Raw genomic sequence first — 27532 nt, 5'->3', positions numbered from 1 at the left:
ATTACGGTCAATACACCTTGGCCACACAAAAAATCATCTAGGATGTTGTTAGCTGAACGGACTTGCAGAGAATGTCACCTGAGTGATTTCCTTTTTCTGGTGAACAAACGTACTCTATTACTGTGGTTTACAGGACAACGTAGGCTTCCACCATTTCATGGAAGGGTGATTTGGCCTTTTCCATGCTATAAATGTAAGATATTTAGAAATGTCAGTTATGTACAACCAGTAACAATTGTACAACCAGTAACGATTTTCTGTTGTATAATGTAAATCAGCAGTATTGACGCTAAGGTCTGTATTTCTGACGGGTTTTTTATTTATGGAATTTTATTTTATTTATGGAATGTTTACCATGATTAAAATGTAGGCAGGATAAAAAATTTTGGTAAATATTTTCTTGGTTATTAAGATGTTTTTCTGTCAATGCAACGTTATGCAAGAATTTGTTATGAGGAGGCTTTAAACTTTTAGATATATATATATAATATTTATTTTATATATTCATATATATTTATGCATTTATATACATATTTATATAATAACAAACCCAGGTACAAACCGTTTGCAGAATGTCATAGTCGTCATAGCATTGCAGAAGAATCCTGTCTGCTCATAACAAAAGTCGACAAGAGCTCATTATGTAAACTCTGGAAGAAGGTGCCCTGGACTAAATTTTGGAAGTTCACAAAAGGAAGGAATACACCATAGGGGGTTAGTTAATTTAAGATGTTTACAGAAAAGCCTCCAAGCTTTTAACGTGTTGATGATAGTCTGCCAGGAATTGTAAATGCAGGGTCTGAAGTGGGGAGAGGAAATGGGGAGAGGGAAGGGCAAGGATTAAATGGTACCAATTAGAATCGGTTGCTCAATGGTAAACTGGATTAGTCTAAACTAGAGAGTGTCTAGACTGGAGACTGAAGGAACCATACAAACATCCTGGTTTTTCATTATGTTGTTTTAGATGCTGTGATTTAGAAAGGAGGAAAAAAAACCTCACCAATTCTGATGTCAGCCATAGTCCATTAAATCTAATTCACTTTGTTCCCTCTTCCATCGTAGACATAGAGATGATTGCTAGTCCCTGTTGTTAAAGGCAATAAATACACTGGGCTACACAGACCTCTGGCATGATGTGTTATGGAAATTTCTGAATATGGCTTCATTCAAATGTTTTGGTTTATTGCTGTTCCTTTTAATATTGGTCCAAAGCATTCACTGTTTTACTTTCATGTAAGGCCTTGGGACTCGAGCGAGGTTGTGGATGCAAATATCCTGAACTGAGATGGTCCTGAGGATTAAGTCTTCAGCGTGATTTGGGAGGCATGAGGTCTGCTTCCTCTTTTTGGTGGTGGTTTGGTTTGGTTTGGTTTGTTTTTTTTTAAGACATTTCAATATGAAGTTTTAACGGTATATATTATTTGGAAGTTGAATTTCCACATGTTTAAAAGAAATGGTTATTGATTTTTATTTTTTAAAAAAATGAAAATATGCCCCCACGCATAAAGGAAACAGAGTGTTTGGTTTTGGAGGGCTGTGAGGCGGTATTTCTTATCTTTCCACATACCAAGCCTGAAAACCGAGAAGGTGAGGATCATAACCTATTTGAAAAACACACCAATGTGCTGTATTTTTTTGCAAATTAAAATTATGTGTATTTTCCTCCATACTGAAGGAATATATTCCAAAGTAAGTCGGAAATTCTAATTTTCTTACTGTCCTAATTTTTAATCATATGATTCCTTATTTGTATTTACAATTTTAAAAGTATGTGGCCTTTTTTTCCCATTTCTAAATGGATTTCTTTCAAGTATGTTCAAGTTCCTGATTCTCTACCTAATTAGTATTTGTAATCCTATGCATTTCTGGAAAAGTATTTTCATTCATTGTTATGAAGACATATTAAAAAAATCATACTTTTGGTTTTATATATGAGTAAGTTTTGGGAAGTCCATAGAATAGCATAAGCTTTATGTTTCACTCCTCTGTATCTAGTTCTTCCGTGTGATTTTGTAATGCAGAGTTTCTAAAACATTAATCATCTGTTCACTGGAGATATTTAAATGGGCTCTGGCCTGACACACATACAAACACGTATTACGCATACACACAAAAAATTCTGTTCCTCTTGTGTGTGAGGAAGATTATGGAAAAATAACACGAATGCTACCCATTGCTAGTACGTGTTCTAATGAGAAACCACCAGCAAATAGTTAGCCATTGTTTGCAGACTGCATCTCAAAGGAAAAGTTAAAAATACAGTAAAATTTACATGACGGAATAACACTGCAAAATGAACTCAAAAGAAAATACTGCTTGGCTGACTAGCTGGCATGCAAGCTGTGGTGTATGGCTTCTATTCATAGAAGTGAAATTAAAGGATGCAGTTAAACACAGTTGTGAAACGTCCAGTCCAACAGCTGCATTTAGTTTGTTTTTCAATTTCTCATTGCCTTTCTTGTTTATTAGCTGTGACTCTGAGGTCAGAATTAAAACAAATATTTTAATGGCAGCATTTATGATGTTGGCAGGGAGCGCTACGGCTTAGTCCCGCGAGTTGGACAAGACTCGATATGGGTGGTGCGAGGTAGTCCCTCCAGACTTGAAACGGAGTCACGATCGGTGAGACTTTTCAAAGTATAATGTCTGTAAATCACACAGCTGATAAGCATCCTGCAATCTGCCTTTTTAGTTCTTTGAGCAAACTGGACATGCTTAAAGGATCTTAGTTTTAGGAGGCCAGAAGGGAGGATCCTTTTATAGATTTTTACCATGTTAAAAACTATCAGAATTCCTCTCTTCATTTTGACAGATCTAAGGTATAAAGGCCTTTATGAACTGTGATAATTAAAACCAACTTGTGTGTAAATTGCACACATCTATTCATACTAGAGAAATTGTTATACGTGCTTTTAAGAGTAATTTTAGAGTCTATGGGGCTGTAGTTTTATTTCGGTAAATTGTCTTTACTTCACCACATTTAAAAGCAAATTATGGACGTTTTATTTGGGCTAAAGCTGAATATTAGTTGCTAAATACGTTGTTGTCCACACTTGTGCAAGTTCTGTACAGCCATAGATAATACAATAAAAATAGAATCCATAAGGAAGGAAATAAGATCAGTGTTTCAGAAATCAGTTCCAGACAGATAGGTTTTTACCTTATATTTACCATTTCTATTAGCCAAATTTCATGATAAACTCTAAGTTTCCCTCCACCCTCTAGGAAAACAGAAAATTTTATAGACGTGCCAAGCTCAATTAAGTTTTATAAACAGTGAAGTTAAAAGTCTCATTTTTTATTTTAACTTCTTATTTAAATGAAGAATGTATGTATTTTTAATATATAGATATTTCTTACTAGTATTTCAAAGAAGGTAAAAAGTCAATTATTTGGATGTTGAAAGTTACGTAGATCAAGGGTTTAATACGGATTACACCGTGGTAGAAGTCACAGACTTTCTTTTCACCTTCCTCCGAATACCGAGACTTTAAATGATGGGAGGCTGCTCAGCGCAGCAGGAACCGGTTGGTTCAGCCTTTGAATCCTGACCAGCTGCTCATCTTGCTATAGCAAATGGTATCAACAGGCCTGCAAATAACCAACCCCCCTGGTTTGTAATTCTGTCTGTACCTTCATTATTTTTTTAAGGCAAAAATATATTGCTACAGTAGTATCTTTTTGTCTACAAAATGTGGCTCATGTGGGACAGAATTTTTGAGAAGGTTAGCCTGAAAAAGGAACTTTTTTCTCAGTATTTGGAGTCAGTGTTGTAGCTGACACATGGAGTCTGTTTATTTGGTATGGTTTAGGGTCATAAAATTGGGATTATCTAGGATTTATAGAAATATGAAGCACAAAAATGAATGTTCTTTTTTAGGTTACCTTGAGTTATTGATTGGACTAGATTTGACACAACAAATAAATGTGCATTTTACCCAAAGGCTGCCTTTTCCTAGGGATGCTGAAAGAGAAAAGAAAGTTGAATTGTGCATCAAGGCATAACTAATAAATCACAGTTTTTACTTTCCATGTTTGAGATTTTGATTCCAATAGAACCAGTGAAGATATTGATATAATCAAGTTTTTAAATGGAAATAATGCATTTTGTGATTATAAAACTTCTGTTTGTTTGTTGCCTAAGAAAGTGCTTTCTAGTTAAGGAGATTTTTGTCACTGGTGCCTCGATGTTCTCCATCTAGATTTTTGGCTAACAAATGCGTGACCGAACTTAGCTGGTTTCTTTTCTTTTCTTTTCATGTCTAGGAGAATATTTTATAATCGATTGTAGGTATTCCAATTAAAAACAATCTTTACCGTATGTCAAAATTATCGATCGTTGCACAGGTTCATCGTGTTTTTTGGCAAGCTTTTGGTATGATATATGGATGATAGCTGTGGTTTATAGGTTAAATTTTAGATGGTTGGTGACAGTTTTAATGAACGCTTTAAAGTCATATTCATTTTATTGTCTCTAACATAATTTCATTCTGTGCAATTCGCTAGTTAATGGATAGTCTGTTCATTTATCTAGTGCCTGGGTCAATAAGCTTCTTTCTCCTCTCCCTGTAGAGGGGAGGAAGGGCCAGATCCTCTCTTGCTTGCACAGGAGGGTATGTTTTATATCACTTGCTCTCCCTGACATACACGTTGGGGGATCACACTTTTAACAGCAGTCCCACAAATGAAGGGTGCTGCAGGAATGCACGCAGGCAGCGGACGCTGTATGTGCTGCCTTCCCTCCCAGGCAACGCTAGCTTTTTTCCCTCTTTTTTCTTTTTTTTTTCTTTTTTTCTTTTCTTTTTTTTTTTTTTTTTTTTTTTAACAGCACTGGCTACATAAGGCAAAAGGGAAGTTACAGCCTACTCGTATTTTACACTGGGCTACACCTTGGCATATGCTGCAGAAGGAGAATTTCCGATGAAAATTAGGTAGAAAATGCCATTTGTTGCCTGTTGCAGTTAATGTGTACATTTTAGTGGCATAAATTGTCTCCGTCAGGGTTGTGGTGGAGTCAGTGGTGGTAAGGCAAGAAGAGAATGTGCTGGATGAAGCTGAGAAATCGCCACGCTTTCTGGCTGCTGGATTGATGCAGCAGTTCTGTAAGTGGGTGTTAGGGTGAATAACCTCGGTGTCTGAAGTAAAATCCCCCACCTCCAGTTGAACTCTGGTAGCGTTTTTCCAGGCAGTACGCTGTGTTTCTGCCAGGTTGCTGAGATACTTACTTCTCAGCCCTTATAGAAATTTGAGACAGTTAATTTTTGTTCTTAAAGCTGGCACCGTTCCTTACGGACGTTTAGAGGGATGCCAGCTATCCACTGCGGTGACTAATCACACGGCTATATTTCCTTTGATTTTATGTATTCTTCGGTGCCGTTGAATTGGGATAGTCTTACACAAGGAGGGAACAACTTCTGGTTTATCCTGAGAAACAGAACCAGGCTATCCTTTGCTGAAGATAAACTATACAAATCAGACCTTCACAGGACAAACATACTTATCTGTTGTTTTTAACCTTTACACAGAAGGGTACTTTGCAAGCTGCATGCTGATTACTGTAATGCTCTTTGGTCACAAGGTCTTAAGGATGCATATGTGCGAATAAGTGAAATGTGAAAACATATGTATCTCATTTTCACAATTTATAGATAAAGTAAGGCATAGAGAAATTGGCTCCAAATTTTCGATATGTCCACTAATTCTGAGAGTCTCGATGTTCAAATATGGAGTTTGATTTTGAGGGATGCTAGGACATCTATTACTGTTCTGTCCATCTTCCGTGTGAATGGCAGTGCTCTTCTTCCTCTGTAGTTCCACTTGCTATGGAAGCCTCGGGTTGTGCAGGCGAAGGTAGTGAATAACTTTGGAAGTTAAGCTGAGCTACTGAGACAGGCAGAATGGGAGATTGTACTTAGGTCTTAATTCCTCTTTTACCTGTGATAATTGGTGAAATCCGAACTGGTCATCGCCTCCTGTTCTCCCTACGGGGTTTCTAACGTCTGCCCTCCCAGGGTTTTCAAAGGAGGCAGTCCAGGCGCTGCAGGCACGGTGGTTGGTATCGCAGGCTGCCGCTCAGATGCATGTGCCGTCTCCTTTCTCTCTTGTATGGTGCATTTGGCGTAGCCTTTGACATGAATTCCTTCAAAAAGTCATAGTTGCATAGTAACTGTAATAGTACAAGCCAGTAACTTATTACATGACTGCAGGACCTCCCAGTTTCACATTTTTACTTTTGCTCTTGATTTGGGACTAGCCAATTTGGACTTGGACTATAGCGTTAGACACTGCTGATGAGCAGCAGAGCTTTCATTTCTTCGCTTTTATTCCTTGTTACTGGGAATATACATATAAATGTATCTATTACTTGTATTTGTTTTGGGAATCTGGTGACGAGTAGAAGCTTGCGCATCGATTTCAAGTTTGTTTAATTCTTAATCGTTCATTACTGTTCCTATAAGGTTTGTGCCTTGTCTTTCAGTTAGGCTGGGGAGGGAAGGCTTCATTGCCAAGAACTATATCTACAAAAAATCCAGTAGGTGGCTGTGGGTAGCCAGGAAAGATGAGACTTATCCTGTATTTGAATTTTTTTAGAGGTTGTGCTTCAGTTGCCAATTTGTTAAGGCAAATAACTAGACTTACAGCCTCTGAAAAGGACATTTTGTTACAAAAGCTTAGTGGTGGTCTTCTCTTGGGACAGCGCTTTTCAATAAAAGCTTTTTTTGACGTGTCTTAAATGTATTCACAGAAGTGTTCGCCAGCTACAGGATTCTGTCATGGCTTCTTAGCATTTTAGGGGGAGCAAAAGATGCAACATTTTTCAGTACAAGCCCTTAAAAACAAACTGGAAGTACTGTAATTAAGTAAAACATTACTGTAGCTGCAGCTCAGCGCACCTTCAATTTGGCAGCAGCACCAACTTTTAAATTGGTGAGATGGGCGAGGCACATTCTAACGTACATAAGTGATATGTACTACATACATATGCCGAGTAGAAAAGTGTGAATTCGTACAGCTACCTTGCAGGTTCCGAATGGGATGTGGTCTCGGACCAAGACAGCTTCTGCCTAAGACGAGAAAGATGCAGGCTGTAAGACTTGATCCTTACGGAGTTAAGGGCGAGGCGGTAAGAGCGATTCCAAAGCCATAGGTTTAGAGAGGAAGAAAGGAGTTCTCGGTGAACAAGAAGTGGGAGACTTTTCAAGCTGTGGTAGTTGACTGAATGAATAGTGGCATAATTCCAGCAGTGCAAGGGAGAGGGGATAGAAAAGAAGCCTGCAAACGGTATAGAAAACAAAGAGCAGAAATCAAAGCTATGGGTACAATTTCAAACCCGTTTATTAGAAGAGGACAGGTTAAAAAGAAGGGTGTGTTGAAAATGAACTGTAAGAACTTCAAACTTGTAACATTAGAGACTGAAAGCTAATTTTAGGAAAATTGAAGGATTGAGAAGCTGTTAGTCAAGGTCATGCAGCAACTCGGTGCCAGAGAAGAATATTACACAGGATCTCTGATTCTTAATCTATTGCTGAAACCAGTAAATGACATGTCAAATTCCGTTCGTTTTTGTACTTTGATTTTTGTTGTCGTTGTTTAATTACGGTAATCTTAATGTCAAAGAGAGAAACTTTTCGAATAAGATACTCAATTAGTAAATAGCTTAAAAGTGCTGCTGTTTTATAAATATCTGGGTTTTTTCTTTTAATGTGGTAAATAAATGATCTGCTTTCCAGAAGTGTTACTCCTGCCAGCTTAGCAGCTGAGAGCTGTGAAGTGCAACACATCTAAAATTTTAAATAATTACGCTTCCTTGGCTACAAAAGAGCTTTTCCATCCATTAATAATGAGAAAATTAATGTTGGACCAGCAGTAAAACAGATTAAACTGTATACCCCCTTTGGATGCCTGACTGCACCTTTAACGGACCTGAAATTCCTCTGATTATTTAAATGTTCTATATTGAAATGTGATGGTGGCCTTGAGTTAATAGTTAAAGAGGTTTAAATTGGAATGTCTCTGCAGAAGTTTTTCCCATTGATCAGAGCAAGTGGGCAGAAAAATACCTTATCTGATTGTTGGGAAGCACTGATAGTGCCTCACAGATGAACAGAATTTTATTTTTTTCTGTTTTTCCTACTAAGGTGTACAATCAGTCTTTTATTAAACATGTAGATTAGTTAAGGTTTGGAGATCTCTTTTATAATGGCAAGCGCTGTATAAGCTAATTTATTGCAGCACTGATATGACTGCAGCCAGCACCTCGTCTGTGCTTGGACTTCTATAGTGCCTGCAACTTTCTTCTCGAGTTCGCAAGATAAATCTCATTCTGGAACATCCACCCTCCTGGATGTGTCATCTAGAGTAAAATGAGCTGTAATCATGTAATGACAGAATAATTGCTTTTCTTTGTTTATTTTGAGTTTTGTTTTTCAACTTGCATTGTTGCGTTTGAAGACAAATGTATTAAAAATAAGTGGCATCATATTCGATGAATTGCAGTTCAAAAGAGTGAGTCTCTGCACCATATATGCTGGGCCAGAAGGTGAGAAATAATTCATGATCTATAGCTTGCTAGCATTGCTTTATGGTTTGTTTGTGAAGCAAAAGTGTCAGCAGTGGAATTTTTTTGACATCAAAAGTGTAAATCTAGTCTGTTTTAACACAAAGTATGCTTTTAGTGACGGCAAAAAAAGTCAGGTTAACATCAATGAGAACGCCCTCTTCATGAAATAATTTCAATGCTGTTCTCTTTTGTACTTTTTAATTCCATTTGTGTACATTCTTGGTTTGTTTTTTTTTTCCTTAAATGCCTCCCTGCAAGAAACTAATTCTCATTTTATAGAAACACTCGCCTAATTCTAGAGCGTTTCCTACCTGAAGGTGGAAGACTTCAGGATATACTGAAAATTTAGGAAATTCTTGATCATTTAAATTGTCTGTTAAATAATTGCTACATTTCATAGCTACGATTTAAATAAAAGTATTGATTAAAAACAGTCTTAAATAAAATCACTGTTTGCCGTCAGTTTAAGCCTGGAAGCATGCTGAACAGGGTCTTGAATCTGAGGAGAAATGCATACGAAATCCTGTAATCAGTGCTCTACAGCATCATGTCATTTGGGTGGAAGAAATGTATTTAAAAGAGCGCCAGTATGGTGATTTGTAGTGCATTAATTCTCCTATTTTTAAATTTCAGAAATATTTGTTTATCAATAGCTTAAATCCATTGCTACTTAACTTTTTAGAAAATGTTCAGATTCCTATTTTTTCTAATCTAAGCATTTAACCTATTATCTCCAAAGAAATTTATCCCCAAATCAGGATTAAGTAGTAGTTAGTGGTAGAAGCTCCTAGCAGGTTTGCATAGAGCCCTCTTTTGAAGATCCGATATTTGAGGAGGGGGGAGAAGATAGGAAATGTTTCTCTGTCATTATCAAATTGATGTCTTCATGCAAATATGATATTGTACTGCTGGAGAAGTGTGATTAAATCATTGTGCTTCATCACCTACCTTTTGCTGCAAACAGAAGTCATATGTAAATAATTGATTTCCACCTACGTACCATTTATAAGCTTTTTTTCATTACTACCAAAAAGTCCTGCTTTGATACGAGGCCTTGAGGAGGATGATCTTAGGCCTCCTATCTCCTTCAGTATGGTCTGTTTCCATAATTTTTCTAACAGTTTCAGTAATTTTTGTAGTCTCCTATTCCTCGCTTTTAAGGGAAGGGAATATTAGCGTCTTAGTTTCTTTGAGCATTAAAAATGTACAATTGTCCTAATCTAATATTATCCATGGTTGCTTTCTATGCTACTGCAGAAAATGTCACAGTTTATTGAAGGATGGTTCTTTAGTCACCTTTTTTATGATCACCTTTTTATAGGAATTTTACATTTTGTTAATATTTGTCAAATTTGCAGGTAAATAAAGTTAATTTTAATATGCTGAATGTATCGAAGAAGCATGTGGGCACACTTGTAAACGTTGATTTGTTTGGGTATCGCTATTGCTGAATATACTCTGTTTTGATACATGATAGATTTATAATTAATTCTAAAATATATTAAAATTAATATCAAAACAGTCATTTAGCACAGCAGGCATTGTTAACGAGTTGCAAACTTCCTTTCAGATTAAAGATGCACAACTGTATAAAAAGAGTAAAAATATTTCCCACGTTGCTGTTAGTGGCAAAACCTCTGTAGACTTCAAAGAGGGCAGGATTTTACCCTCTCTCTCTGTAACATTTACTTTATTGTTATTCCAATGAAAAGAGAAAAACATGATAATATGTTTCAGCAGTCAAAGTGTTTACTGCAATCTCTGCAACTAACAAACCCCAAAACACCAAGGGAAGGGTAGCGGCTATGGATTTGTATCCCTTTTGGAGGAATTACAAGCAGAGTTAAAAGAAAAGGGAGTCTGTTCCCTTTGATCCTTTGCCCTCGTTTACTCAGCTGCCCTCAGTGTGCGTCTTTAGTTTTGGGAGGGAGAAACCCACCCTGATAAAGTTTTAGTATTTATTGGGCCATCAGCTGTAGTCAGTTAGTGTTTGAAACTGGTGAATAGTTTTTTAGTATATAAAGCATGCCCTTGAGCCATCTGTTGGCCATGGTGAATGTCTGACAGTTTCCATACATCCACCCCAAGCTCCAAATATTCAGATTAAATATATAATTGTTCTAAGTGTGTTACAGTGTATAGAGATCTCCAGTCATAGGAAATTATTCACAAAACAATTTTTTATTTTTCTTCTCTTTCTTTTGACTTGGTGGTGGTGGGGGTAATATTTATTTTTAAATATTTTGGATAACTTTACGTACTCGTGTTTATTTTTTGGTGAATTTTGTTGTTAAAATCGGATTTTCCTTATTTAGTTAAGTTTTTTTGAGACCAAATTTTGTAACTGGCATATGTGTTACACTTGGAGGTATACATGGGCTTACTAGCACTAATATTTGGCTCTATTTTGACTAGTGTCAGCCTCAGAGGGGAGTTAAGTGAGTATAAATAAAGCTACTGTTCATAGGTCAGGTCATATGTTTCGTAAAACCATGGACCATATAAACTTTGTCACATCTTAACAAGATACGTACGCGACTGGTTTTGCACGAGAGCTGCAGTGGAACAGAAATCTATAGTTAGCGTGCAGAGGGTAGACATGCCGAGCGAAATGCGTATGGACTGAATAAGGAGCGACTGTAAGTCAGCGCGGTTCCGCTGAGCTCTCCGATCCTGTAATTTGAAAACCTACAAAGCATAATACTAACATTGCATGATATCTATGCTCATATTTAAAAAATAAAATCTGAGAAGTCGTTCGTATTTTGTTACCACTGTTCATCTAAATAGCATATTTGTGCAGTGGCTATGCAGGTCTCTATATGGCTGTGCATGCATGGAAATGTAAGCGTTGCATTCTTAAATTAAGTATATCCATGAATATATGTTTCCTTCAGGCAGATGTATGCCTGCTTTCCTAACATTTGTGCCCTTGGTGTTTTTAAAACAAATCCAACACAGCTTGAATGTGTTGAGTTCTTCAGTGTGTAATTACAGAATGCCATTGTTTTGGAAGGCGGAAAAAACCTTCTGTTCCTCTGAAAGATGGCATTATTTAAAGTGAAGTTACTCATGAAACTCAAAGCCAAGGTGAAATTGGGTGTACCTCATTTGTATGCATATAATAAACAACTATGCAATTAGCTAGGTGTTATAAATAGGATGTGGTGGAGATGCTTAGGCTGCTCAGGTTTCCTAGATTTTATAACAAGTACCCAACTGAGATTCGCTGCTCTCTAATTTTGCCGTTTGGGCTAACCAGCTGACGCCTAGTTGAAAAGAGTTATGTTCCTACAAGGCCACAGAAGCCTTAGTATTCCGTCTCCGTCTCCTTCGGATCGTGGAGAACTCTGTGTACCATCAGCAACTTCAATCCCACCCTTTAGGCCAACCCTCATCTATCAAACCCGGGCTGAGAGCGAGCGAGAGGAAGCTCCCAGATAAACATACAGCAGCGCCTAAACTCCTAATCACTCTGGGCTTCCGCTTCCAGGCCCTATAATTAGAAGTCCTTCTTTTCCTTGTATTCCCAGTTGACGCAAATGCTTTTTGTGGCTTGGCACCTCATTTAGGGCGTGGGCTTAGTTTATGGCCAGGCCAGAGTCTGGTTTAGTCTTCTGATACTGCATAAATAGCTCTTAAGCCACAGTCTACATCTGTACTAGTTTTTCCTTTTATGCATATATTCTCTGTATTTTTTAACGTTTCTGTCCTGAAAGAAGCTTATTGTTTCCCAAACAGAATGCATGAAAAGTAGGAAGCTGTAAATTAGGGCAAATGTATCTGTCAGGTAAAACAAAGGTTTTGTAATTTTTTTTCCATCTAGGATATCTGTTCCTTTTAAACGGGATTTTAATCATCTCTGTGGATTTGAAAAACCACATAGTAAAACAGTCATTAATTTAACCTAGCTGCACCCCTCATATTATGGATAAGCAAAATCAAAATTTTTGCAGTGCGATACATACTAAGGTAAAATCTGCTTTACACATAAATTTCCACTGGGTTCTGTGTATGCAAGGCTTTCAATTGATTTCAGATGTTATCTGTTAAACAGGGATTAATGCCAGTTTGAAAAATAAGCAGGAAATCCTTGAGAATTATTCACTTTTCATCTATGATTATTCATACATAAAGTACATCATAAGAGAAAACATTTTGGACTGAACTTGTGACAGCTTTAAACCATATTTCCGTCTAAACAACTTTTTGGGAAAACTGTCACAAGGTCTTTTAGAAAGCTGCGTTGAAGTTTCCTGCGCTTGAAAGTGAAAGTGAGGTAACGACCGGGATTCAAGTTCATGTTTCTCTGCTGGGATTAGGTATTGCTGCAGGGGTGCTGCAGCGGCCTTTTGTTGCAGGGAGATGGAGAGAGAACTGAAATGGCTGAGCTGTAGTAATTGAAAACTGTGATTCTTTAGTGTGAAGTAATGAGAGCTGGAAAATACCACACCAAAACCCAAGTCAAATGTTCTAAAACATCAGTGATTTATTGTTTGAATAACAGTAGTAAGTAAGATATTTCAAAATGCTGTTTTATAAATACACATTCTTTCACATCTGTGGTATTGTGCTTGGGACCTCTGTGTTGATACAAGTTCTGCAAGTACATATTTGTATTTCAAATGCAAATGTGAGTATGAAAGGTCCTCCTTTAACTTACTGAAAAATAGCCGCTAATATAAGCGAAGGGCCTGTTTTCCTTTGGCTTTCATCTAATAAAATGCATTTATTCCAAAGTGACAGACAGCAGGATTTTAGATTAGGCATGCAAAATTGCCAAATCAGATACCACCCATCTTTCTATTTTTAAGCCAATTCCTTTCCACCCACAAATGTATTGTCTTTCACTTCTATACTCCTTCAAGTTAGCACAAACAACAAAAAAAACCCCAAACCCAAAAACCACAAAACCCAAAAAACCCGGAGGCAACGCACATTGTTATGGAACCAAGAGCTATGACCATCATATGGAACCGATCAGCCCTGCGGATAGGCAAGCACATTTCATGGCTTCATTTGCTCAGTGACGGCGTATGTCATCAGACGAACCAACAGGTAACGCCATGTGCTTTATGGATTTGTCTGACATACGTTGCAGTGTATGGTCCCAAAGCGAGCTCTCTAGCAATGCCCTGCTCCGGGTAAGCAGAGATTGCAGATTTGGGAAAAAACATTTGTGAGGAGAAGGGCGAAGTTATCTCACGTCTGCGTACTGTGGGGTTTATTGCACCGTCCGCAGACACCTGCATTTCTAGCCAATATTGGAAACGAGATACTGGTTAGCTAAACACCGGAGAGGTTTGATGGGCAACGCACTATGGTAATTCCTGTGTTTTCATTGGCTCGTGACTATTACGCAGCTTTCTCTCTCCAGCTTCCAGACAGATTTTTGGCTCATTTAAAGTTGGGTTTTTTTTTTTTTTTTTTATGATCTTCATTGCACCGTGCCATGTGATGGGATACACATGAAGAATGCTGTGCTCAGATCTCTGGGTGCACTCAGCCCTGCCTATGTATTTATAAAAGACTTCTAGCACTTTGGGGGAAGAAAAAAAATCTAGGTTTGCTGGGGCTGTCTGTTCAGTGTTGAGAGAAGCCTCATGTATTCATCTCTTCCAGCTTCTCTTTCTCCAGAGGTCCTTTCCATCTGGAGTACGAGAGAGCTCAAAAGGACCAAAAGCACACTCGACTTCTATATAAAGCTATCTGATGCGTGAGGAGAGGCAAACATGGGAATATAGAAAATAAATCCTTACTGGGTTGAATTAGATCTTTTGGAATACCCTCACTCCAGTAATAGTGGCAACCTAATTCAAGCACACAAACCCCTATTTGCTTCCAGCTTTCTCCGCTGGAAATGCTATATGTTATTGAGGACCGCACACTTCACTAGAAGGGAAGTATATTTTGTGATGTTTCAGAACAGAATTAATGCAAATTGTGTGCATAATCCCACACTAAAGACTTGGCTGACTTGCACTTGAGCAACTTTAGCTGTATTTCCTATCAACACAGTCACTACAAATCAAGGCAATTGCCAGTTAAGCCAACATTAACATCCAGACCAACCTCAACTCACATGCCTTACCGCCCAAACATAATACCCAAATGCACTCACGGATTTCTTAGCTCCATAACAAACTCTCTTTCATTTCTAACACTCGGAATCGGACTAACAGCCTGTAACAGTAAAAGTATGTCTACTGGAGGGAATCTTGCTGAGGTCAGATTTAAGATTTTGCGTTTGTGTGATTTCAAGGAAATGGATGTGTGCAATGTGGGTGGCCTCGCGCTCTGTCCAAGCCCTACCAGCATCAGTGGTCAATCTGAGAAGGAAACTTGTAGGCCATTTTGCCTCTAAATGCAATTTGGATTTCTCTCCGATTTTGCACCTTACTGCTGGTGGGCCTCATAGTCTTGAAAGTATTTGCTTATCTTCACAAGATCCTTATTTCATAAGAGTTATGGTCAGGAGAAATGGAGGCATACGCCAGGTCATGGTCAGACGAAGTCTGCGGTGATGCTGTGTTATCCTGTTGGGAGCCTTTGGGACTGTGCTGTTCCTCCCAGGAGCCGAGATACGTGCTCACAAACCTGCTTCGGCCTCGGAGGAGGAGGAGCAGGCACTGTGGAGTGACGCTGAGCCCAGAAGGTCAAGGCTTTGGCTGCTGAAATTTTCCTATTTGTGCTTAAGGGAAGGGGGATTCCAGGATTGCCAAGGAGGGAAAACACTCAGGATAGCCATCGAGTGATGTAATGGTTGTTCAGTAGAAAAGTTAATTAATCTTTACTATGAGCGTGTTTCTCTGTCTCTCGGTGCGCAAGAGGATTTTTTTTTTTTTTTTCCCCAGTTTAATTCTAAAATTTTAAAAGTGGCATATGCCAGGACTTTAATGGTAATATGTGAGGGCTTTCAAACTTGTACTGTATATATTTGTTTAGCAGCAGTGAGTAGAAGAGGAACAGATGAATCGCAGAGCCACGTGTAAATAAACTGAGAAAGCGAATGCTCTTCTATGACAGAAATAAGATAATCGTTTATCCTTTGAATAGGTGTCGTGTAAAATGTGGAGACCTAAGTTCTCTTCCTGAAGGATGAAAGATTTCAATTATGTTTTATGGGGAGAATCAACACAACAGAGCTATGTGGAAATTCCTGTTTTTCTTTAAGAGATGCAATACCTTGAAAATTATTTCAAGGCATTTCAATGTCGCTATTAAACTGCTAAAATGACTTTGTACTTGATGTTAATTAAATGTCAGAGGATTACTTTGGGTGATGACTTCTTAGATTTCATTAATAAGTATGGTAATATAGACATTTTTGTACAGAAAAATAAATCTGAAGTTTGTTTACTGTAGTTCTGAATTCTGCCATGATGCCGTACTTCTCTTATATGTACAAAACCACTTCTTTTTTGGTATAAAAAGTTAAACTGATATGGCAAATTGACTTCAAATATGTTTGTAAGTGTTTAAAAACTGGGTTACGGACTGACATATAATGGGAGAAAAAAGTAAATAGCCTATATAAGTTACTGTGATTCTGCTGATCTTCTAATTTAATCATTTCAGTACATCCGTCAGTGACCTGTTTTCCATGAAGTTAGTACCTAATTTAATATTTCACTTGAAAGCTCTCAACTCGGATTTGCTGCCTTTCAAGCAATAAATCAGACAGTTTCCTTTATATACTTTTATAAGAAAGATGCTTCTTCAGGATTGTTTTTGGTATGGGTTGTTTTGGCTGAGTTTTGATAACGTTTCTTCTTCCAAAAATTATTATTGTGGAAACATCAATCTTTTTTATACTAGCTCTTTCCCAGTGAAGAGCATTTTGGGGTTTCACTCTAACATTCTTCACTTCAGTGCTTCATATTGGTCACACGAGTCCTCAACTTCAGTTAGAACGTTCCCAGGGTTTTTAGTTGGCTTTTATAGATTTGTACTGTAATACGTGAGTAGTAATACTGTTAATATGATTTCAGATGAAGTTCTGATTCATTTTTATGAAGTGAATCCCTTTCAATTCAGTAATTTTCTGCAACTGTTTACTTTTGTTTCCAGAAAACAAAATGTAAGCCACGCTAGCTTTTTTAGATAGACATTCATAAGCCTCTTCTTCTGCAGTGATTAATCTCTTGTGCTTTTGTGTTTCTTTTTTCTTTTTCTTTTTTTTACCCAGGGATGTTGCTGGTCACTACTGACACGTTAGGCCATGATTTCCATGTTTTTCAAATACTGACACATCCTTGGTCATCATCACAAAGTGCCGTCCATCATTTGTATACACTTCACAGGGGAGAGACTGAAGCCAAAGTAAGTTAAACTATTTGCTGAAGAATAATCCCCAGACACCTTATACATTTTGTGTATGTTGGCACTTTAATGTTTGTTTCAGCACACAAAGAGCCTTTCTTATGTTATAGCCACAGAAAGGATAAGAGCACAGCGTTTAACCTGGACAATAATAAATTCTTGCCCTTTACAATGAGGTGCTGTCAGATTTATTCAGATATGACACTACCTCCAAAGAGCCCAGATTATTAGCTGTGTTTGTACTTAACCTTTTCTCATGTAGCATGTTAAACATTTGTCTAGTGACCGCGAAGCAACTGTCAGGGTTTGCTTGACTTTGGTGGTAAAAGCCAAAGACAGACAATTAAAGAGTTGAAAGGAAGGGTTAATCAAAAGGCTGTGATTAACTTTTATCTGTACTGTAGCAAAGTGGGGGAACCTGTTGGAGACTATAGTGGTACAGATTTAACTTCCCAGCTTAAAAATCCTGTTCTTAAAGATGGAAGACTAAATGAGGCTAGATTAGCATAGGGTGAAAAAGTCTGAAATGCTATTTTAAAAAATGCTCAGTAAACTGATTTACTGGCAAAGTGGAAAAAAGTGAGAGACCAGTTTTGCTGGCATCACTGCGATAGCAGCAGTGCGGCGTGTTATGCTTCAGTCTTCACTGCGATGCTCTTAGGCATCAGGAGAGCCTCACCTTTGTAGTGTTGAGTAACTGTTGAAGAACCTGTTTTAAATACATAAATAAAAACGTCACCACAGGGTAAGAAATGAGTATTGCCCTTGCTGATGCAATTACACATTGAAAGCACAGACTTGTGACAGTCTGGCAGATGTAAACTAGTGTGACAGAGAGAAGCCTCGGGCACTGTGACTATGACCCTGACACTGGAAGCTCGGATTATTGTGTACTGCGATTATAGTTCCTTCAAACCATTTTTTTCCTACGAGTTGTGCAGTTTGCCTTAAGTTTTTTGCCTTACCTTTGTAACAAGGAAGTCTGAAAGCTTTATTTAATGTAGTAGTCGTTGATAATGTTTTAATCTGTGTGAATTTAAATTACTGGTAGTTTGAAGACTCTAAAGCTTTGCTGCTACCGTTCTGGAAAAGTGTCATTGCTATTATAGGCAATGGTGTACTATAGGAAGGAATAGCCAGTCGGGAAAGTGAGAGGAAATTGGGAAAAACTGTCCATATGGGATAATATATATAGTACTTACAAGTAATTCTTATAAATAATACAAAGGGCGTTGATATCTGTGTGTATACATATACTCTGTCGAGCATGTACTATACTGTGTTTAATGTTTTAGAGTTATTTTTGTTTTACTTTCATACAAAAAATGGGAAATATCTTATAATCAATATTGAAAACCAAAGCACAGGGCTCCAGTCACTAGGAACAAAGATGTTCTTCTGCTTTTTACTGCTGATAAATTTGCTTTTAAGGCAGACATTGGACACCAAACATAACATTTTTCAGAGAATAAACCTTTATTGATACACATTTTTTGGGATATAGTATTAGCATCTCTGTGAAAGCACTGCATTAAAATTCTCAGAATCAACATAGTAAAGTTTTTTCCCAGTTTGCCACATAGTTTTCATTTGGGGCGTGAACAGTATAGCTTTTGGAATGGTATAAAATGGAGAAAATTCTAACCAGTCTGAGGCGTATTGGTGGATTTCACAACTCCCTTGGTAATTAAACTATCCAGCAACAATATCACATTGGTATCCGTGATTCTCAGTACACATCTATCATTTAAAATATTAACGTAATATGATGGATGGTTTTACTTTTTCTTTTGGAATAACAGTCCTTGTAGCTGTTTAGTAAGAAGAGTCGTATGTGGTGCTATTCTTTTGTTCCATAAACTTCATGTATAAGTAGCACTAGACAAGAATTTTGGAGACTGTTCAATTCAAAATTCTCAATGCAGATGTTCTGAGACACACACTGGAAGGCTCTGTACCTCCTTTCTTGGTTAGAGTAGTATTTATACAGTCGCAACCAGACTTTTTTCCTTCCCCCCCCCTGTTTAAAGCTAACTGTGAATCAAGGCCAATGGTCTTAAAGGTCACCTTCTGTACTGGAGCTATAAAAAGTTCTAATTTGTGTTGATGGACATGAGTGATTATCAGTGTCAAAATTTGTTTAGCTAGTACCCATTAGAAATTGTTTAAACATCATCATTATGCCCTTGTTATATGTGGTATTTTAATGTCCATACTGAAATCATCTGCTTTCGTACGTGAGATTCTGGCCAATAGAGCTTTGCCACACATTTCCCAAAATATCCTTCTACAGTCTGATGCATGATTTTTCTTTTCTTGCTTTGTTATCCATTAGCGTGTTTCTTGCAAATACTTAGCACTGATACTATAAGACCATTTAGTTCATGGACAAAGAACTGGTGCATTGGTAATGTTTACAAAAGTTTCATGTACTTGGGTGAACGGCTGTGTCTAAGCTGCTGGACACACCGAAGCTCCCTGTACGGGATCGCTGCTTCTGCACAAATTGACTGTACGTGGAGTAGACTGTAAGACCAATTTTTCCAAGAAGTGTTGGATCTGCAGTGTGTGCTTTGTGTAATACATGGCATACCAGTTTCGCTCTGGGAGCAGAAATTTGGGAACCATATATATTGGCGTTCCAAATATTGACAGGTATATCTGGTGTTACAGCAATGTTTGAATTGTAATTTCACCCAGTTTAGAATATCGGCCCTGGGGTATCCCCTTTTGCAGGGCTGCAGAATTCCCAGTCTCTGTTTTACCTTGTCTTTAGTGGTTGGAGGGCAGACCAGTAGCTTGGTATTTCTCATCTGTCCCCTAAGAGAAGGTGACAGAAAGTCCCCTGTCTCATTTGTACACAGAAGCATCTTAAGTGGATTAAGGTGCACGCTTAATGTATATTAAAGAAAAAGAAGCAAGTGTTGTGATTTAATAATGGTGTCTTCTGATCGATTTACTGCAATCAAGCAGTGTCTCTAAGTCACCCACGTGTCTTTCTACTGAGTCAGATGTATGAGCCCTACGGTTACTTTAACTTAATAAAACTAAAGAATATATGCTCCATCATGCATTATTTTTTCTAAATTCCAGACAAATTCTGGTTGGGTTTGAGGTTGAGAAATTTTAGTCTGAAAGACCGTTCCTACCTTTTCCTGACCGTTTCTGAAACACAGAGAGACTGGTTGAAAGGAGATCTGTAGGGGTTTCGTCTCCTTTCATGGACATCAGGATCTTGTCTTTAGCCAAAGCAGAATTTGTGCTAAGCATTTGCAGAGGGTTGGCCGCTGCAACCAGACAGTGTCACGGAAATCATACCGATAACGAATGGGATAAAATAGAGACTTTGTACTTTGGTTTTTATAAAAGGAAAAATGAAAATTGATTTTACCACAGAATGTTGTGTTTGCATTGACCGTCTGTCCCGACAGCTATACTTACGCTATGTGTAACGTTTCTGTTGGATGGAGGGGAAGGCGTGAGGCTGTTGAAGTTCCCCCAAAGATACACTTTCCCTCTACTGAAATGCTGCTCACAGCAGATTGTGCTGGTATTCAATATATACTCAATATATGATCATACGCACTCTGTGAACAACTGATGGTCATTTTTCCCTGGAATGGTGTCCAAAGGCACCTGCTAGCCATCTTCCAGGTTTTTTTGTAAGTGATCTTCTTTTTAGGGCTTGTCTGCCCTGCCAGTCTGCTTGCTGTTGGCTTCGTGATGCTGAGGGAGGTTTAGATACTCTGCTTGGTAAGGCCGGTTTTTTGAGCTTGCATTCCCCTTGATACGGATTTACGGGTAAGTATTAGTATTCTCCCTGACTGTTCATAGCTAGTCTTCATAACGTGGTTTTCCTTTTCTCTTTCTGCAGGCTTTGAACAATGAAACAGAGTGTTATTGTGTTTTAAAGTGTTGTTATTGCAAATCTATGTTGTGTTTGCTGACTTGAGCGGCAGATATAGGAAGAAGCCTTATGTGCTGAATAAAACATTTGAGTCGGGACTGTGAAGATCACTCAGGTCCTAACAAAGCCACTGGCTTTTTTGTGTGACTCAGATGAAGATGGGGTAAGATGGAAAGTGGACCTCTGTCTCAGAAGGGAATTGCGAGGACAGCGGCCATGAAAGAATGTGAAGTGCTCAGATAATTCAGTGGTTCGAGTGATGTGAGGCCCAAGGTCACAACATTCAAAGTTACTTTTCTGCAAACACAGACAGAAGTCACTGTTTCAGTTACATTGGATTAATATCTCTTAGTCTTTAAGAGCCACTTATGCTTTAGAATTTTTTTTTTTTTTACTTAAAAGAACAAGAAACAGTATGTTTGATGCACTATGTTACATTGTGAAGGTTCATTGCAAGCGCTGGGTGTATTTCACCATACCAGAGAGAGAACTGAAGCTCTCAGAGAATCCATGCTTGCACAATTTGGCTATAAAGGGAAAAAATGCGCAAGTGCACGTGGGGCACATTTTGGTTAGGGATACATTTTCTTGTCCTACAGCTCTTGCATTGTAAGCCAACGCTTATTGCAATCATATTTTTATCCAAGAACATTTTGGAAGGTTTTAATAAAGGTATAACACGTTCTGAACTGAGGAAGCTCATTTACTTGCAGATGAAAGTTAGACTGTCACCTGATGATCCTTTCTCTTTGATCTGAAATTGTAAACAGAAAAAAAAAAAATCCCTGAAAACAGTATTATCTCAGCCTAGAACAAATAAACGTAATGATAGCATCAGTGGGCTGGTGGCCAGAGTCCTCTGTAATCTTTTACGCTGTCAGACTTCTGTTATTCTGACTCTCAAACTGCTGTTATAACTGACTTCAGTCAGCGTAGGTAAACAGAGGGAATGATAAAAACATTCCAGCATGGGCTGCCGCAGAACATGTGCAATTTTACGCTTTTCTAGGGAATGCATGAATGTTTTTGTGACGTGATTTCGTCGAGGCTGTTCAAGGTTGTGTCACGTACTGTGTCCGGGCAGTGAAACTTTGGAGTAGTTTACAAACATTTGTTGTAAACCTCCATGGTTAATAGCAATTTCTTCCTATCTTTTGACATAGTTATGTAGTTGCAATTATTGAAATAGTCTCTGCCAGACAGATTGTCTTATTTCTAGGCAAGAATCTGGGGACAGGATTGAAATAATAAAGATTGATTTAGGGAAGTTGATCAGTCTTTGATGAAAGCAGACAATAAGAAACTGCTGCAATTAGAAGGAGCTTAGCTGTCTCGAGGAGATGGGGCTCTAAGCAGAGTGGCGTTTGCAATCTCAGATATTCATAGAGAGCAACTACTCCAGCCGAAGGACCCTACTTGAATGTCTCTGTGCCCAGATTCTGCCGTGGTTTTTATACAGAACTGAAATCGGTTTTGATGACTCAAGGAGACAGACTTGGGTCTATGTGGGTCTGAGAAATCATATTGTGTAGTCCATGATTTTGTTATTTTTGCATTTGTGTTTGCTGCTACATCATTTCCTTAATTTTCTCAACCAAAAAAATTCAAATACAGACCAGTTTTCTAATTTATTTTGACCCTTGCCTCCTCGGTACTGCTGCTCCTTCTTGTTGTTTAATGATATTGCTTTTTTATTTCTGCCGTCTCCCTGCACAGCATAATTAAATACTTAAGCCACGTCCTTCGAATAATGCTATGTTTTCTCTGTGACATTGCATAGTGTGCATGAAACTAGGTTAAGTTCCTGTTGCAGTAATGCTGGCCAGGCTTTATTGTTGTTTCACTTCACTATCGAAGTTTAATTCAAGGCAGTGAAATGCCCAAGAATATTCAGGTTGTTCCTGGTGTAACTCGCCACAACTGGAAACGGGGCACTGGGGGGGGAGGGGGGAGAGGAAGAGCAAAATGCATTTTAATGGTTGTTTTTTATAATCACCGTGAAAATACATGGTCCAGTGTGTGAGCTTTGTTTTCTAACTGTTGCATTACGCACACACGTCAGGACTGGATTTGCCTGGGGAGGTACTGTGATAGCCCAGCAAAGCTCCTTCTCCTTTCTAAGAAAATAAGCGATAGTATACATTTAAGTGTTGTGCAGCAAATTAGTACGATATTAACTTTTAGAAGCCCTGAAATACAGAGGCTGGGTATGGGCTTTCAGTCAGTCCCCAGAGTAGTGGTAAACAAGGTCACTGCCTCTCCCACGGGATTGCTTGTCTAATCAGCCATTCCTCTGACTATCCTATTTTAATCAACTGCTTTTAAAATAAGTTTTCTGTGTGCTACCCTTATTTCTGTTTTGTTTTCTTTCCGTTATGGCTTGAATTTTTAAATTTTATTTATTTTGTGAATATGTTGTCATTAACACAGTTTTAAATTTGGAGAAGCTGTGGGAATAAGGAAAGAACGATAGCAAAAACTTATATAGATTTCCGCTATATAGAGTAAGTGAATGTATGTCAGCTTTGAAGCCTTCAGTTCTGATGATTTCCTCCAGATTTTCAGACTATCAGAAATAATTTTTGATCTGTACAATCTTGAAAGCTGACCTTCGGTAGAGCTGTTGACACATGACATGTCCTTGTAGGACTCCATATATTAAATTACCCTCTCTCACTCGGGTCAGACTCTGAACGTGGCAGCTCAATTTTCATTCAGTTTTCTGGAGGATTTTACATCCCGGTGTTCGAAACACAGGGAAATAGGATAGTGGAAGTTAAAAAGAAGCATAGGAGAAGAGTAATTGAAGGAAAACAGAAGACAGCGTGAGACTGGAAAGAAGTTACGGAGGTTAGAAGTGAATGCTTTGATGGAAAGGGTAGTGAGAAACAAATGCTGAAGGTGAGAGAAATGACAAAGCTAAAGGAAGCTACATGTGGAGGACTCGTTGTATTGTACGTGCTTATTGAAAGATTTCTTTCCTAGTACCTGTTAAGAAAAGCTTTCTCAGACGGCTGTTTCCTTCCATGGAAGTACTGGATGATTTCTTTCCAAGTCATGCTAAAGCCTACCAGAATATTTGAAACATTGTTTAATTGTCTCTGATAGGAAAATAGTCATATTGCCCATGATTCCGAAAATAGTATTGATAATTTTGTGAGGGTATTGAATTTTTATTTCAACAAAGTTGAGAAGAGTCAGTAGTAGACAGTAATAGAAGAGGTGCCTGGGCAGCCAAAACCCCTTTTGGGTTTGACAAGTACTGATTAGGATTTGTGGAGCAAGCTGAATAGTCCATGAAATATGGACAGAATTTCTGTAGACCTCCTGTTCAAGGGGAGTCACACAATAGCTGGTTTAGACACGGGTGAATTGGAAGATGCACGCTGTTACCCTTATAGCATTCTGTGGTTGTCTTAAGTGCATTCCTTTGGGCCAGAAAATGCTTTGGTGTTTCCAGTGACGACCTTGAAGTTTCCAGTGATTTCACCGAGACTTTTGGATATGCAAGAAATGTAGATTGAAGCTTAAGTAACCAAACTGCTCACCATCTAGGAAGGAATGGTAGTAAAGCTAGGAGAAAGCACTGACATTTCCACAAAAATATTTAGTATTGCAATTTAAAATATCTTAAGGGTTCCTGAGTTAAATAAAACCTCAGGTCAATAATTCCCTTTACTGGCCCAGACAGAAGAGGGACAGATAAAATTCTGAAATACAGACAGGAGTATTAAATCTGATGTTGACCTTGAGCTATAGAATAAACTTTGCATCGTGAAAGATCTAGTTTACTTTGTACTTTATTAACATAAAGCTGTAAACACTATCGGGTCTTGATTGATCTTTGGTATCTAAACATTACATCATAATTAACAACAAATCTAGAAATATATTATAAATACATGAAATAATAGCACATTATCCTAAAGGACAGCAATAAATTGCAACGCTTAGCATAAACTTGAAAACCACTAATGGGCCACTGTGCAGTTTGTTTATACTATAAGCAGTCAAGAACTCTGTGTAATGTACAGTAACAGTGTGGTGGATAACAGCAAGGCTGATGTGATCATTTAGGTATTTTTTTTTTCATGGACACACACAGCTGATTTTTTGAAGTAATTTCTGAGACTGCCGTGATGCGCGTTCTCCTTTCAGCTCAGTCCCCTGCTTTCTTCCAGGTCTACTGGAAAGTTATGGGCTCCTTTGCATTGCACAGATGGATTTGTGCTGTTTCGATATGAACCTATTTAATTCATGCCTTTTTATGAAATTGGAAATATTTTCTGAATTAACTCCTTGAACTGTCTGTTGTACTGCTACTCATCGTTTATCTGTGAAAGGCCAACGAAGCCATTTTTGAGACTGGCAGGAGATAGGTAGAATTACTGCATGTGTCACGGTGGCTTGCAAAATACTTTTTGTCACTGCTGAGGAGGCTTTCCTAGCTGTATTCTCATAAATCTTAATTGATTTCACACTCATCTGTCAACACTTTTTTGTTGTTGTTATTACTGAGTCTTAAAAACCTGTTCTTTTCCTCTGTGGTTTCGGCCCTATTTTAAGTAGTCGTGACCATGAAACACGCTCTCTAACTGCAGCGAGTGTTTGTGATCGTTATTTTAAAGGGAACATTTTGGATTACAATGTTCCAAACTTTCTTCCTGAAGATCAGGAATACTTTTTTCTGTGTAATGTTTACATTGAGAAAAAACATCCTGTAATGGTTGTTTCCCAGTTCCTTGGCTTGTGTTGTCGTATGCCAGGCCCGTTGTACGTGTTTTGAAAACAACATAATCCTAAGGATTCCTACTGAAAACTGAGTATTGATATAGAAACATATACATTTCTGTTATGCAGTACAGTAAGATACAGGTTTTTTTCTCTTATCATCTCATAGAAATGTCCTCTAAAAATGCTCTGCCAAATAACAGAGGAGAGGGTATGTGGTAGGTGTGAGTGAAAGCAGTGATTTACGGAGTTTGGCTGTGAAATCAGCTGAAGTGCGGGAAGGAAGAGGTTGAAGAGGCAGAGGCGGCCTGAGTCTGTCCTGTAAATACAGCTCAAAGGTGCCGGCTCGCAGGGAGGCTTGTAGAGTCCCTTCCAGATAGCTGTGGTTTCAGGGGAGAACGCTCTTCTGCAAGGAGCGTGGAACTACAGAGCAAGACACAAATGGCTCGTGGTGGCGGCGTGGAGCAAGCGAGCAGGACAGCAGAGAGGAAGGAAGGGAAAAGCTGTTTGCTTGGGGCTGGGACAGATAGATGGTTTGAGAGATCAGGAGGGGAATTTAAAGCTGGATCTAAAATGAGTACCAAATGTTTGGAAAACAGTGATGTGTTCAGAGGGGTCACATCTAACAACAAGCATGGCCATTCTTCGCCTTATTAAAAATTAGAAAACAGGGCCTTTGAGAGGAATGGTTGGAATTATATTCCAACCGCCTTAATGATTTTATTAGAACGGTGATCTTTCTGTTGTAACTGAGAATGGCAATTTGTACACGGTTCTAATTTTTGACCAGTAGAAATTGCCTCTTTAAACAGCAAGTATGTAAATACTCTTGGTGCCGTAGTTTTTTCTCTGACTCCACGGCTTTGGGGTTTCTTTTTTTGTCTCTTGTTAATCCCTGTGGGGTCTCTAATCCTTTTTGAGCAATCTATTAAGGTGAAACACTTTGTAGGCAAACTAGGAGCTCTAAGTGCTGTGACTTTATGTCAGTAATACCAGAATCAATGGAAGTGCAAAACCTGTCAGATTTGGGGGAGATTATTCAGCTATATCATTAGCAGATCATTTGGGTATGGCACCACAATTGAAAAGAGCAGGTGTGTAGCGCCGTTTTTTAGTTTATCTATGTAATGTTGATGAAGCATTTTGTGTCGTGACAGTCTGTCAGCCAGATATCTTGTCACAAGTCACAAGACTTAAATCCTTTTTTTATCTCAAAGGCTTCAGGGCTTAGTTGGAAACTTGCACTTTGATGAATACTTGCTGCTTTTGTCTGGAATAGCTGGAGTGCATTTCTGGAATATTTGTCAAGATTTTATCAGTGTTTACTCCAATTTGAGTACCTAGTGTATTGTAAAACTGGCTTCAGTGAAATCTTGAAGAATTTTATTTAGTTTATGCTGTTTAATAATATAATGAAAACTAATCCTTCGTCTATATGTTTGTTTGCCATGTTAAATCCCACTTGTGTATGTGGTTCTATTTAGTCAGCTTTTACCTTTAAAAACAGTTTTGGAAGAATTGTTTTAGGATTTTTTTTTTTTCTATGATAAATCATTTTAACCTAGACTACTTGTTTTCTTCAGTTGTCTGCCAGTATGGGGTTGGAAACAATCTTTAATCTCTCTTTTAAAGCATTCCTTCAGAAACAAGAATTTGCTTTCCATCAAAGCGTTGTGTAAAGCACACTTAAAAGAGAATCAAATCCTTCTGGACTTCGTATCTGAGATCTATGCAAGGAGTAACTATAGTAGAAAATATTTAACTGTATTTTTATGTTTGCTTCAAGACTGACCATTTAAGCTAAAATAAGACCTGCATTTCTCAAGTGGTGGATAAGTACTCGTATGCGTAAGAAGAAATCTAACTGGGGTCTTTCCTGGGACTTTAATAGCCGATTAATAAAGATTGTCATGCATAAAATGGAGTGGGTTTATATAGAGAAATGGCCAAAGTTGTTCAGTTTCTTCTTGACAAAATTTTAAAACCAAAAAAAAGCATAGGTCCAAGCATAC

At 38.1% G+C, this 27532-nt stretch overlaps 1 protein-coding gene across 5 annotated transcripts in view; it reads left to right on the top strand.

The window, feature by feature from the left end:
- Positions 1-27532, top strand: part of BCAS3 (BCAS3 microtubule associated cell migration factor) — a 373866-nt gene that overhangs the window by 95350 nt on the left and 250984 nt on the right. For all 5 annotated transcript variants that reach the window (XM_082328352.1, XM_082328353.1, XM_082328351.1 and 2 more), the window contains exon 14: positions 16749-16882. In XM_082328352.1, the coding sequence (XP_082184478.1) occupies positions 16749-16882 (134 nt within the window). The remainder of the gene's footprint in view (positions 1-16748; positions 16883-27532) is intronic.

The sequence above is a fragment of the Platalea leucorodia genome (assembly GCF_965183815.1).
Source record: "Platalea leucorodia genome assembly, chromosome: 16".
Classification (NCBI taxonomy): domain Eukaryota; kingdom Metazoa; phylum Chordata; class Aves; order Pelecaniformes; family Threskiornithidae; genus Platalea; species Platalea leucorodia.
Note: the sequence above shows the minus strand (reverse complement) of the source record. Positions and strands in the feature narration are given on the sequence as shown.